The 14,464-nt window shown below is 35.7% G+C and overlaps 1 protein-coding gene across 1 annotated transcript; it reads left to right on the plus strand.

Moving 5' to 3' along the window:
* The first annotated feature begins 1,561 nt into the window (after positions 1–1,561).
* LOC135844529 (uncharacterized) lies at positions 1,562–4,453 on the plus strand. The gene is made up of 5 exons (XM_065362753.1): positions 1,562–1,731; positions 2,538–2,603; positions 2,690–2,853; positions 2,958–3,102; positions 4,281–4,453. The coding sequence occupies exons 1-5, from the start codon at positions 1,701–1,703 to the stop codon at positions 4,418–4,420; spliced, it is 546 nt and encodes a 181-aa protein (XP_065218825.1). The 5' UTR covers positions 1,562–1,700; the 3' UTR covers positions 4,421–4,453.
* Positions 4,454–14,464: the final 10,011 nt, after the last annotated feature.

Here is a 14,464-nt window from a genome sequence, read left to right on the forward strand (position 1 = left end):
CACTGAAAACTAACACCCTTTAGCCTTTTACAGGTATTTAACACTCCATTCTATCAAAACAAAAGTCAGGTAGTGAAAAACACAAGCGTGTTTACAGATTTTCTAGGATGCGCACTATTGGGAATCCATGGTTCAAAAATATCCTCTATTTCTTTAAAAATTATTTTCAAGAAAACGAAAGGATAAATTTTCAAACTTTTACAACAATATTAAAGAGAATAAAATTCCCTACAAAATGATATAATATAAGTTATCTCATAAATTTTTGCAATTCAATGAGAGCAATACAAATTGTTAACTTTTCACAAAAAAAAATTACATCAGAAATTGAAAATTCACATTTTTTGACTTTGCACACGTAAAATTTAGCCAAATGGCTCGTATGATACATCAAAATAATCGTCACGACACGCTCTTTCAAATGAGCTACCACACGAATTTTTCAGTGGTGCCAATCGCGAGATATGGCGCTGCGCACTATTAGGAGACTGCGCACTTTTAGGGGACTTTCCCCTACCTACTAAAAACAGCGCATATAATTCTGGAAATTGAAGCAATATTATTTTGTAACATAGTAGTGCCAAATTTTTGGCCATTATGTCAAATTTCAAAAATCTAAAAAAAAATGATGGCAATAGCCTAGGTAAATGAATAATCTGAAAAACCTAAGTAGGTACATTTTGAAACATGGGCCATTTACTTATCCCTAAACAGGTTGTGTCTGGAGCTAGAGAGAAAAACCACGTTTTTTCTGTTGGAAAATTCCTCGTCTTTAGGGACTCATGTCTCACTTCCAGAAGCACCTCTGCAACTAAAAAATTTTCAGACAATGAGTACCTACCTAACTTTCGAGTAAAACTGAAAGTTTCCACTGAATTTGAATAAAATATTCTGACTATTTTTATTAGTGATCCTTTGCATGAGTCTATCAGTCGTTCAAAAATGTGAAATATTCCTGGTCACATACTTAGAAAGTAGATAATTTTTAATAATGGTCATCACTTTATCAGAGAAGCCTAACCTAATCAGTATTCCAATCACTAGATATTGTATAAACATCGGAAATTATTTTTTTTTTAAATTCCCACATTATCTATGTACATTACATTTAGCACGGATTTCCTATTATAAGTATGTAGGTACGTAAATGCTGACTCACGCTCATTTTTTCATTTTCACTGTCATTTTTGCGCAGATAGGTACTTTCATCGTTTATAATAATTCATTCATTGCGACGAATTATTTCGGTTTGAATTGAGACACAATTTTGCACATTTTCGCCAATTGTGTTTTAAGAACGATTCCTATTGGCACTGAAACATCGCAATTTTTTTAAAGATCTTCAGAGCGATTTTTTTCTTACATACAGTCATAATTTTTGCAACTTTTTCGTTCCGAGAAGAAATTAAATGGGAAAACTCGCAATTAATCAGACATCCGGTAAACTCGTACATGGTGACCCGTCATGTATGGAGTTTATTGACCAGTATCAGATGATCATATCCGCTTAGTTTCATTTTATCAAGCATCCACCGACAATACCTATCATGGAATGATGATATTCACATTACACTTGACAGTAAAAATCACAATTTGTTAATTATTAGGTACGAGTAGAAAAGTATTCGCGACGTGGAAAGTTTGTCTTGTGAGTCTGTAATTTGATGGAATCACATTTTCTGTGTACCACATGAAACGCGATGGCGTCATCAAGATTATTTCATTCCAAATGTAAGTAATATATGCATAATTTTATCACATAATAGGCATTATTATTTCACCATCAACTCGCAAGTTCAGAGTTACAAGCTGAAAAAAAAAGTCTCCTTACATATTTTTGGTCGTAAATTAAATATGTTATATTGAATGGAGAATTTAAAATGGACATAGGTATACCTACTCGTAAAGAAATGACAAAAAAATTTGCTAAATTTGAATTCTGCTTTAAAAAGACCTTTATTACCTACTCGCAAGCTTTTCCCTCATTTCTGTTCAGATTTTAAATTCCACATTTAACGTGATGTTAATTCAAGTATCTACATAATTTATTAAAAATATAATCAGCGAATTTTAAATTGCAGGAGTGACGTCACTATGACGTTTCATTGAACACTTCTGTAGAAAATTATCAATGACCTGAAATCTTTTTTAAGTTTCAATGCATACAAGAATATATTTTCCTCAAATGGTGGCGGTAGCCTATTGAAGCTGAGGAGAGGTGATTTTTTTTGTAATTGTGAGATGTGTGACCTCACAAGAGTAGTGAATAATCATTTTTGTTTTGAAAATCTAAAGAGTTTTACCTACGTGCCTATATTTTTTTATTATGTAAGCGGAGAGGGAAAAGGTATAGATACTAAGAACTCGAATGATTAGCCAGAGGAAGTAAAGTGGCGTTTCTTTCCCTTAATCAAGGAAAAAGTATTTTACAACCACATTTGTATCAAATCTATAGTTCTTAAAATATAGATTAAGTACCTACTTACGTTAGGTAGATTACATACTTATTATTTTATCCTTACATAAATTTTCTGCAGGGATCGTATTTGGTTTGAAAATCATTATCATATCTTGCTCATTAGTCATCTGCCAAGATACATTAGGTGAGATTTACAATTTCTGTTCTATACCTACCTACTTTTCAAGAACATAAAACTTATATTTTCAAAAACCAAAAAATAAATTTCAGTGAGCATTGAAGAAGTGACGAAGAATTGCGGAGATTATAATATTGATTTATCATGCAATATCACACGACAAGGAAATAAGTCGTATTGGTATCGTTTATCAGTGGAACAATTGGAAAAAATACCCCATAATTCATTAGATGATTTCTTTAAATACCGAGTAAAGGTAGGTAGGGGTTCTTCATATGTACTTAGTGCCTAAGTATCAAAGTTATATCTGCATTACCTAATGTTTTAAAAAATCTAAAATACTTATTCTACGACTCACAGAACACTTTATATGCGGATCAGAAAAATAAACTTCTACTGTACCGTCTAACAGTGAATGATACCGGAATGTATTCGTGCTTGGATTGGTCAAAAGAAACTGGGATACGAGTGATTCGCCGCATTCGATTACAAGTCAAATGCAAAGGTATTACTCGCCAAAGTTCTCAAACTTACAATAAATTAGATGAAGCGTGTACCTACAGAAGTATCGGAGCACCAAGCACCACTGAAAAAGTTCGATATGAAACAATATTTCAGTTGGTCCTATAAGCGAATAGCAGCTATGTTAATGCACGATGTAATGTATTATTCGATTGGTGCCATCACATTCCATCAACACGTGCATATTGTTACACCGGTCACACGTTCCTAACCTATATTTTCAACAAAAAACTTTCTTGGGCGCTTATTATTCCTGAACCGTGTGAATTACCTACGTGTAAAGTTGAAAGCTTTTGAATTCACCGACAAGGTATCTTCACGAGATTGCAGCAATCGATTTGATTTGATTTTTTTTCAAAAGTAGAAGGACCCTTGGGGCAATCCTCCATAAAATTTATAGCTGTCCGAGAGTGCTTAATCGCAGAACTACAGGTCTCACAACGGTTCCAAAAGTCTCCAAACTTCGATTTTTGGTCAATTATTTGTACATTCATAGAATTTGATAAGAGACATGTGTTCAAAACTGTAAACTGCTTCTTGATTATTAAGCAGTGCATTATAAGAGGAACTACTCTCATTTTTTCGTATATAGTCGTATACCTTGCTTTAAAAAGTCACGGGGCCAAATGGCCAATATGAGGTATTTTATGGATTACAAAATTTTGAAAAATTTACTGCCAAAAAAGTTTGAAAAATGCAATGAAACAGCCAAGTTACAACTTAAAGAATCGTTTATTCGTTTTTACGAGCTCCGATGTTGTAGCAGCCAGATCGCATTTTAAACCCATTTTTGGACAATTTTCCGAATACCTAGATTTAGGACCCAAATTTACTCTAGAGGCCTATGAATTCTTTATGATTAATATATCCTGGCAATTACGTACGTAGGTAGCGCAGGCATTTTTCTAGGATTAAGGGTGCGAGCGGCGGAAAGTTTGATAAAAATCTCAACTATCTATGCTACATAGATAGTAGATAGGTACGTATTATGTACCATATGTGCTTAGATTTTTGTTACCTCCCCACCACTGCCCTTCTACACTACTTACTCGCATATGCATGTATCTCGGATTTCACCGATCACAAATTTACGTTTATGAACTGATCTGACAATGAGTAAAAAAAACTTACCTACTTATTACGTTTATCGGTGCATTTTAGGTGATGAAAACAAAAATGATGTAAAACAGTACGTGGAAAAAATCCAAGATGCCTTGGCACCACCTTATGTATTGTTGAAGCAGGTTCAAATGGTGGCATTTACATACGGTCTATACTTATTGACTTTCACCAGAGGTTAAGTACCTATGCTTACCTACATAAGTACGAAATAAAAAAACAAAAAACAAAGGTTATACTGTTTTATTTGACTGCTACGTTTTTTATGGCTGCTATTAGAATTTACATCAAAATCGTTGTACTTACTTATTCGATCATTATTCATGTTTTTAGAGTGGCTGTGTGTGAAATTTTCCGGGACCTGATAGCTAGTCAGATTCGCGTATCAAACACACTCGACAACCTGAAAATTCACACCGAAAACAATGGTAGGTACCTAATGGGTACACTGATTTCGGCTGCGTAAGGCCAAACGGAAATGAGGCTGTTCTAACGTCGAGACCGGAGGATGCTCTAACTTGCTCCAACGATGCTCTATCCTCTTTGGGAGGTCCTCCTGTTCCTCTGAAAACGGTTGGGCTTGCGAAATCTATATAGGTACCTACCTAAATTAAAATCATTTTTATTACCTTAATCACTTCCTGCTTTCTACAAAACTTGCAAAAGTTTTCAATCAGTTCTCTCTCTCATTTCCCATTGCTAATTTAATGGCGGACGGTTCTTTTGAAATTTCAACTCCGCCACTCTAAAAACACACAATAATGATCAAATACGACAATTTTAGTGTAAATTCCACAGGCAGTGAAAAAAAAGAAAGAAAAAAAACACCGTAGTCAAGTAAGATAGATAACCAAAACGAAAAGTCTGCCAACTAACATTTACATGAATGAAACTTCACCACACAGGATATCCACATCCACATCCACATCCGCAACCAAATGATATTCGATGTATTAAAAATAATGAATATCGGTATTGTCGTCTCGACCCGGATGAAAATTCATACATGTGGGTTTCAGAAACTGATGTAAAAGAGCAATCAAATTATACTTTCAACATATGCAATACGAATGGTTGTATTAATGATACCTTCTACGCCGTACATATGACAAGTGAGCCGAGTTATGATTTACAGAGTACTGAAATTTTGAACATTTAATAATATGTCTGTGGAAGCAATAATGTACTTATCTACTTGTGCATAGAAAATGACACCACTGAGCTGGAAGTAACTCCCCATCAAAATTATACAGAAATTTGCTGTAGTCAATCAAAATCAGTTTGGGATGCACGATGGGTGTTCTGTGAGAATGAAACAGAAATGATCCTTCAAGTAAGACAATTTCTTAACACACAAAATACATAATGAATTAAATGTAGGTATGCTACCTCAAGCGGTAATACGACTCGATGATGAGAGTATAGTGATAGTTTGAGTTGCATAGGTATAGTATGATGTTATATCTCGAGCCCAAATCAGGCATCGTAGTACAGGTGTTTTTGTACCATTTGCGAAATGTCCGAAGAAATTTTTCAATTTGTATTTCTTACACGAAAATCGTACATTTCTCAATAAGTACATAGGTATGTAGGTAGGTACCTAGGTACCTACATACCTACATTAAATGTCGTGTGTACCATAATCCAAACCGTTCGGACCACGCTTTCAATCGTGCATAACCAGGATTGTACAAAGTACGAAACAACAGAAAAGAAGTGCTATACTTAATACTTGGATTAATTTTATTCAAAGTTCTGTTGTCGATTCTTAAAGTAATCAGTTGAATGAATTCTCTTATTCGAATAATATTAAAATAATTTGTGACGATAACACAGATTGAAAGTCTCATTCTCTAGTCATTGTCATTCATAATTTACCACAATATTTAGGAATACCTACCAATTCATTCAAATCACATGGGACGTATAGGATAAAATGGGTTAAGTGGATCGATTTTCACTCTTTTTGCGATTACTCAAGTTTTTTGTATTCGCTAAGATTGGTATTTTTTTCTCATATCAGTCCGAAAATTTACAGTTGCACACCCCCCCCCCTCCTCCCAACAAAACCTATACTTTGGTACCTGTGTATCAAAAATCAAATTTCACAATTTCCGAGAAAATTTCAATGGGTGTAAGTAGTCTATGTAGGTAATACATACGAGGACCTAACTAATGTATGACAAAAGTAGTATGATAGGATACCAGTGGGGCAGTCAGGATTTTCTCAAGGAGGGGACAAAACCAGATTTTTAAGCATGAAAAATCGAAATTAGAGGTAATTTTCTGAAACCATTTCGTGATGGGTGATGATTTTATGAAATGAAGGTAAAATTACCGCTCGCGAGCAAAGCAAAAGCGATTTTTTTTTTGAAAAAATGGGACAAACAAACATTTATTTTCGAATGTTTTATTTACAATTAACGTATCACTCGCAAGGGGGAAAGGGGAAATGGCCAGCTTCGCTCCCTCCTTGCCTACACTACTACAGGTTACACAAATGTAGTTGAGAAATATAGAAGATGCACTCATTTTAGAAAACAGTCCTGAATAATGTTCATAACATGAGAAAAAGTGAAAAGTAACAACTTATTCTTAATTAAGGAAGAACAACGATATTTTTAGCACTCGAATAGTCAGAAAAGGAGTGAAATAGCGTTTTTCTACCAATTTTTTCTCGATCGATTCGTTTGGGTTTTTGAAAGTGGCAACACTAATCTTGACATCATCCGTTGATTGCCCTAGGGTAATCGACGAATGATATCAAATTGTAGTACATTGAGAGCTCTCAATGTACTACAATTTGAAAGAAAGTACAAAATTCAATACCACGTACAACCGGAGCAATTTGCAACTGAAAATTTCCATTTTCGGCCATTTTGGAGTACTTTCCACATCTTCGTCAAAAAAAAAAAAAAAAATCGAAAAAATGTTCAGTTCGCGTCATTCGTCATCGTTTGATGACCTCTACACATGATCTGATTTTGAAAAAAATCAAATACCCCTCATCGTGCAAAAATCCGCCGATTTGGCATGGAATGACCCACCTGAATATTAAAAAAATGAGATAAGTAAGTATTATTATTTTATTGAAATCGCCAGGAATTAAAAAATCACCCATATTCTGTTGCTTGTTGGACTATGTCTGTGGCACGTGCAGGCAGTGGCACATATAAAACAAAAACGCTGGTGGACAAAGAATGGCAGACGATTTGTACATTTCATGTGAAAATCAGCAATGTCACAACGATCATACCATCGACAATCACCCTTAATAATTTTTCAACAAATCAAGCTAAACCCACAACTGAAAATATTCTGGGTACGTTTACTTTCGAAAGGCGACGGTACAATTAATTCCGTTTTCAATTTAGTACCTACTTGGTGATAAAAAGATAGGTATCTATGCGAATTTCAGAAACACGGAATGTGAAGTTTAACTCATCCTCAATCATCAGCAATTCAACTAACCTGGCTACAACCATACCAGAAAATACTCTTAGTGCAATTCCTTTCAATACTGGTAATTGATATTTTCAATATCAGGCGACGCGGTAGCGTTGCCACCCCGCCCTCCCACGGTTTCAAGCGCGTAATGAAACGCGTTCAACCGTAGGCGGCGCAACGCCAGACGGAGTTATATTCTGTAACTATTTCGTAATGCAATTTCCCCGAGTTTCAAACGCAATTTTCTCAAAAACTATGCGTTTATTCAAAAAACGCATAGATAATTTTATTCTTATTTTTCAAATACCTTTCAGAATATATAAGAATAATTTTTGTACGATAAAAATTCGCGAAGTTTCAATTAGCCATTTTTTTGTCATTTTGGCGAAATTCTTGTTCAACACTTATAGTACAGTCATTTTAAATTTTTTATTCGGACTAAATCCTACAAAAGGTTTTTTTGCGGGATACTGTAGTGGAAGGGGTCCTATTTAACATACTAAAAGTCCCACCCCGTACCCCGCGTGCGTCGCGTGCTAGAGCGTGAAAAGTGTCCCGCCGCGGCGTTTTTTGCGATTTTCTCGCGAGGGTTTGATTTTACGTCAAAAATGGCTTTATTTTTGTGTTCTACGTCAAATTTCCGATCTATTGATATATCAACTGCCCTTCTACCCCCAAGGGGGGTGGGGCCAGAACCATTCAAATGAGAGGGGTTTTCTAAAAAAAACAAAAAAGCTATCGGCGCATATGGGGGATGAAATGGTCCCGGAGAGTGTTCGAGTTGATACCAGCATGGAAGGTGGGTACCATCGAGAAACTTCCGCGTGAAAAATTTCAGATCCACGCCCCCTCCCCTTCTTGGGGAGCCCCCCTTTTCTGAAATTTCAATAACACTTTTCTCAGCCCCATTTCAACCGATTTTGAAAATTTTTCAGTATGTTATGTATATCCTTGGTAAGTATCCCCACAAAAATTTTCAACCCCCTCCCCTCATATTTACCCCTCAAAATGGCGTTTTTTAATATTTTTTATGCCTATTAACAATCAATATTGCGAGGTAAAATTTTGGAAACACGTTTTTTGGATGTATTTTCGGCCCCCAAACATCATATACTGTTTTAGAAATTTTTGCTTTGGTGCGCCGTGGTGAAAAATTGGATGAATGTGTTTTAGGGGGGTAGGGGGTGAAATGGGAATTTTGAAAAAAATAACTATTAACGAGTAAGGTGTCGTTTTCATATGATTCGATACCGCTGAGAACGAATATGACTTCAGATTTTCTGCTACACTCACCTAGCCCCCTCCAGAGCCCCTCAGCCCCCCTCAATTTTCACTATTTTGGAAATAAAGTTATTTTGGTGTCGTTTTCATATGATTCGATGTATCTGAGCACGAATATGGCTTCACATTTTTTGCTGCACTCACCTAGCTCTCTCCACAGCCCTCAGCTCGACCTCAATTTTCACTATCTTTAAAATAGTTACATCAGAGTGAAGTTTTTCAAGGTCACACTCACTAGAAGGATGTTACAATTAAATGAAACCTGTAGAATAAGTGTGTATAATAATGAAATCAAAAAAATTCCAAGTTACATTAATCTCAATATTTAAAATTTTAGGCATCGGCGACGAGTTTTAGTTTTCTGAACACCACCTGCACTCCGTTATACAAGTTAGAACGTGATGTTTATCCCCTCCATTGAGTGTGACCTTGAAAAACGTCATCCAGACATGGAAATGACGAAATAAAAACGCAAATATGCATCATGTTGAGTGCAGCTATGTACCATGGAATAAGAAAATGAATGTGCACCGCGATAGAAACTGTCATATAAAAATTACGATTTTAGGGAGATTAAATTGCGTTTTTTTCAAAAACATGATAAGAACCATTCTTATAGGAAATTATATGAGAACATTTTTTGTATAACAACTTTGTCGAAAAACGCGATATTTCGCGAGATAATCAAAATATGAAAATGACTTTATTTCCAAAATAATGAAAATTGAGGGGGGCTGAGGGGCTCTGGAGGGGGCTAGGTGAGTGTAGCAAAAAATCTGAAGTCATATTCGTTCTCAGCGGTATCGAATCATATGAAAACGACACCCTACTCGTTAATAGTTATTTTTTTCAAAATTCCCATTTCACCCCCTACCCCCCTAAAACACATTCATCCAATTTTTCACCACGACGCACCAAAGCAAAAATTTCTAAAACAGTATATGATGTTTGGGGGCCGAAAATACATCCAAAAAACGTGTTTCCAAAATTTTACCTCGCAATATTGATTGTTAATAGGCATAAAAAATATTAAAAAACGCCATTTTGAGGGGTAAATATGAGGGGAGGGGGTTGAAAATTTTTGTGGGGATACTTACCAAGGATATACATAACATACTGAAAAATTTTCAAAATCGGTTGAAATGGGGCTGAGAAAAGTGTTATTGAAATTTCAGAAAAGGGGGGCTCCCCAAGAAGGGGAGGGGGCGTGGATCTGAAATTTTTCACGCGGAAGTTTCTCGATGGTACCCACCTTCCATGCTGGTATCAACTCGAACACTCTCCGGGACCATTTCATCCCCCATATGCGCCGATAGCTTTTTTGTTTTTTTTAGAAAACCCCTCTCATTTGAATGGTTCTGGCCCCACCCCCCTTGGGGGTAGAAGGGCAGTTGATATATCAATAGATCGGAAATTTGACGTAGAACACAAAAATAAAGCCATTTTCGACGTAAAATCAAACCCTCGCGAGAAAATCGCAAAAAACGCCTCGGCGGGACACTTTTCACGCTCTAGCACGCGACGCACGCGGGGTACGGGGTGGGACTTTTAGTATGTTAAATAGGACGCCTTCCACTACAGTATCCCGCAAAAAAACCTTTTGTAGGAATTAGTCCGAATAAATCCTCTCATTTCATCTAAAATGACTGTACTATTACTCAAAGTTTGAAGGATTGGCCGAACCAATTTTGATGAAATTTGGAATGTAGCTTTGATTTGTCAACCATTACTGACTAAGGTAAAAAAATTGTAAATTTTTTCAAAATTGACCCTGCACCCCCCCTTTTTGGGCCCCAAAAATTCTCAAAATTAACCCAAAATATCAAAAGGCACTTCTCCACCACAAACTTGATGTTCATGCAAAAATTGAGCTTTGTAGCCCAATTACATCAAGCTTGAGTGGAGTCTAAAGATGCTGAAAAATGACAAATTTTGAAAAAACGAGCAGTATATTTATCCAAAGTACAATCAAACCAAAGCTGGGATAGATGTACGTACATCAAAAGGCACATCTACCATGTTCAAAGTACATTTGAACAAAATTTCAGCGTGATTTGTGCTCTATTCGAGGCTGTAGCTTTGTCTAAAGAAACAGTTAATTTGTAATACTAATTTTCGCCATTATTGATTCTTTAGACAAAGCTACAGCTTCGAATACGGCACGAATTACGTTGAAATTTTGTTCAAATATACTTTGAACATCGTAGAAGTGCCTTTTAATATTTTCAAATTAATGTGAGCTTTAATTTATGTGCAATAATTATTATTATTGCACATACACGTTCAATATCAAAATGTCCGTTAAATTTAAAGCACAACACGTGTTGGCGGCGTTGTATGCAGTTGAAATGCGCTATAACGTTGAGCAGCCTAGTGGCTGAATGATTTAAGCTTCCGCTCGCCACGCAGTAGACTCCGGTTCGAACCCCATCAGAATCAAAAATTTTTTTTTAATTTTTAATTTTGTAAGCTGATTTTTTCAATATGATTTTTATTTAACATGTTCAATTTTTAAAAATACATTGTAAAAAAACGTTTTTCACTTCCTAAAGTACAAATTTTCTTTTGCCCTTGTTTTTTTTAAAAAAGTAAACATGGAAAAAATTTCATTATGCAAATTTATTTAAAACAAACAAGATACAATTTTTCACCTGAAAAAACATGTTTTTCTTTACTTCTTGAAATGACGTTTTGCTTTACTTTGTTCAGGTTTGTTTGGTTCTCATTTTCAAAATTTAAATTTTTAAAAAGTTGACATTTAAATTCCAAAATTTTGAAGCCAAAAAAATGGAACCTGAAAAACACATTGTTTTTCACCTCTTGAATTTTTGAACGTTTTTTCACTCGCATCACTCAGTTATTTTTTCTATCCTTTTCCTAAACTAAAAAATTCCATTTTGAAACTTCAAAAAATTCAAAAAGGAAAATAATAATTTTTTAATACCGTAAGCGGGTGATATTTGGCAGTCCGGGGGTAATTTGGCAGTCTCTCATATGGAGCAATATTATTGCATACTGTGGGACTGATTAACACCCAGCAGAGTGCTATCACACAGTCTAGGCTTCCCAAGTCCACAAATAATAATTTAGAACGAATACCGCTTTTCGAGATGCATTTTAAGGAAATTGAGAGTAAAATTACGAAATGATGTTAATTGTTATTCAAAAAGTCACCTTGGAAAGTTACCTCTACCAACCGAGCTGGTAAAAAGTTACATTGGCGAGCGTTACATTTTCATACGTAGAATTTTATCCTCTTTCCAATGGTATACATGAAGTTGGAGTTATATTGGTACCAACACTCGCTGTAGTTGGTTTTTTAGTTGAAAACGTGTGATTTTCGTGTTGAAAATGCCAAATTACCCACTGTGACTCACCAGATTATCATGTAGTGCCAAATATCCCCATCACCGGCTAATTTGGCAGTTTTTGCGCGAGGTCTCTGCACGCTAATACCGTCAACTCTGGGGGTAAGTTGGCATCCCCATTCTACTCTACTAACATAGACGATCATTTTAAGCATATATTTGCCTATGTTAGCTTCAATTATAGAACCTACACAGCGCGTCGAAGTTGAAAACCCCCAGAAAAACCTGCCAAATATCACCCGCTTACGGTAGGTATTTTTATCAATTATTGGTAAACTTGTCATTTCATCTCTCATTTCATTTTAGAAATTTATATTCGCTATTTGTCATTTTATTTGACAAAATTGAAAGTCTTTTTTTACTGATCGGCGAATTTTTGGTCAACCCCTTCCCCCATCACCCTTGAAAACCCACTGTTCTTATTCCAGTCAGTTTAATGACAAATGTCCAGTAATCTGTCCACTCTCTGCATGCTCCTGCCACCAATGCTATTTTCATTTATTAGATTGAACACTTCATCACAATAATATAGAAAAAAAAGTACTGATATCCTCCAAAAAAACTCTTCAAAAAAGAATTACACCCCGCCCTCTCCACGATTCCTAATGAACCTACTCCATGAACAAAAATTAAAAATTTCAGTAAGAAAATGTTATGATATCATGGTGGAATCCGCCCCTAAGAAAAACAACCTACCACTTCACCATTTATTGTAATAAGACAATCTATGAAACAGCTAATGAGCCAAAAATTTGGGCGGACAGATCCCTCAAATAAGTTTAGTAATCTAACTTGACTCTGGAGTGTGGAAGATTTGTCAGCCCCCAAATTTTTGGCTCATTAGCTGTTTCATAGATTGTCTTATTACAATAAATGGTGAAGTGGTAGGTTGTTTTTCTTAGGGGCGGATTCCACCATGATATCATAACATTTTCTTACTGAAATTTTTAATTTTTGTTCATGGAGTAGGTTCATTAGGAATCGTGGAGAGGGCGGGGTGTAATTCTTTTTTGAAGAGTTTTTTTGGAGGATTATGTATTTCATGATGAAAGATATACGTATCTATTTACAAGGGAACTACCTCAACTGGCGGCAGGACCCCAAATCCAAAACTTCAAGTGCTGAAGTTGATTTCTCGATTTTTGATGTTTTTCTGAAAATTGGAAAATCCGAGAAATTATCAATTAGGTAATACCGAAAATAGAAAATATTGATGAAAAATGGGATTTTCTCGCAGGAAGTGGTTCAGATGGCGTCCCTAACTCATTTACGACTATCGAAATTCGCAAAACCTCAATTCCAGTCATTCTGGAGCCTCCAGCGATTTTTTATCATTTCTCCAGAAACTTGAAATTGCTGTAGAACGGCTAAAAATCAACGTTTAGCACAAATCACCTCATTTGGGGCCTATGTGGGGTCGCGTCGCCGTCGCCTTTAACCTTTTTTTGCGGTTGTCGCGAAAATCGGCGTTTGCCGGTTCAGATGTGCACGATTTTTGCCCATTGACTTGTGCAATGAAAAATCGGCAAAATTTGAAAATGTTTAATATTCCATCTTTTTTGATGCTACCTGAACCTATCCTGATTCAAGCTCCAACATGTGATTTTTTTCAAAGAAAGTACATATGTGCCTACTTGGTACTGCACAAAAGCATGTAATAATATATGCACAAGTCAATAGGCAAAAATATACATCTGAACTGCCAGACGCCGATTTTCGCGACAACCGCAAAAAATGGGTAAAGGCAGGCAACACACATACGTCCCAAATAAAGTGATTTGTGCTAAACGTTGATTTTTAGCCGTTCTACAGCAATTTAAAGTTTGGAAAAATGATAAAAAATTGCTGGAGGCTCTAGAATGTTTGGAATTGAGGTTTTACGAATTTCGATAGTCGTAAATGAGTTAGGGACGCCATCTGAACCACTTCCTGCGAGAAAATCCCATTTTTCATCAATATTTTCTATTTTCGGTATTAATTGATAATTTCTCGGATTTTTCAATTTTCAGAAAATCATCAAAAATCGAGAAATCAACTTTAGCACTTGAAATTTTGGATTTAGGGTCCGGAGGTGGTCCTCTTCCCATCTAGCTTTGATTCGTTTATTTTCGTTTCTGCCGGTTCAGGTAG

The sequence above is a fragment of the Planococcus citri genome, chromosome 4, assembly GCF_950023065.1.
Source record: "Planococcus citri chromosome 4, ihPlaCitr1.1, whole genome shotgun sequence".
In the NCBI taxonomy this organism is placed as follows: domain Eukaryota; kingdom Metazoa; phylum Arthropoda; class Insecta; order Hemiptera; family Pseudococcidae; genus Planococcus; species Planococcus citri.

Excerpts from the sequence above, each read along its gene's own strand:
- LOC135844529 (XM_065362753.1), top strand. The coding sequence starts at position 1,701 with ATGGCGTCATCAAGATTATTTCATTCCAAAT. Across the intron at positions 1,732-2,537 it reads AAGATTATTTCATTCCAAAT|GGATCGTATTTGGTTTGAAA; the intron begins GTAAGTAATATA and ends AATTTTCTGCAG. Across the intron at positions 2,604-2,689 it reads CATCTGCCAAGATACATTAG|TGAGCATTGAAGAAGTGACG; the intron begins GTGAGATTTACA and ends AATAAATTTCAG.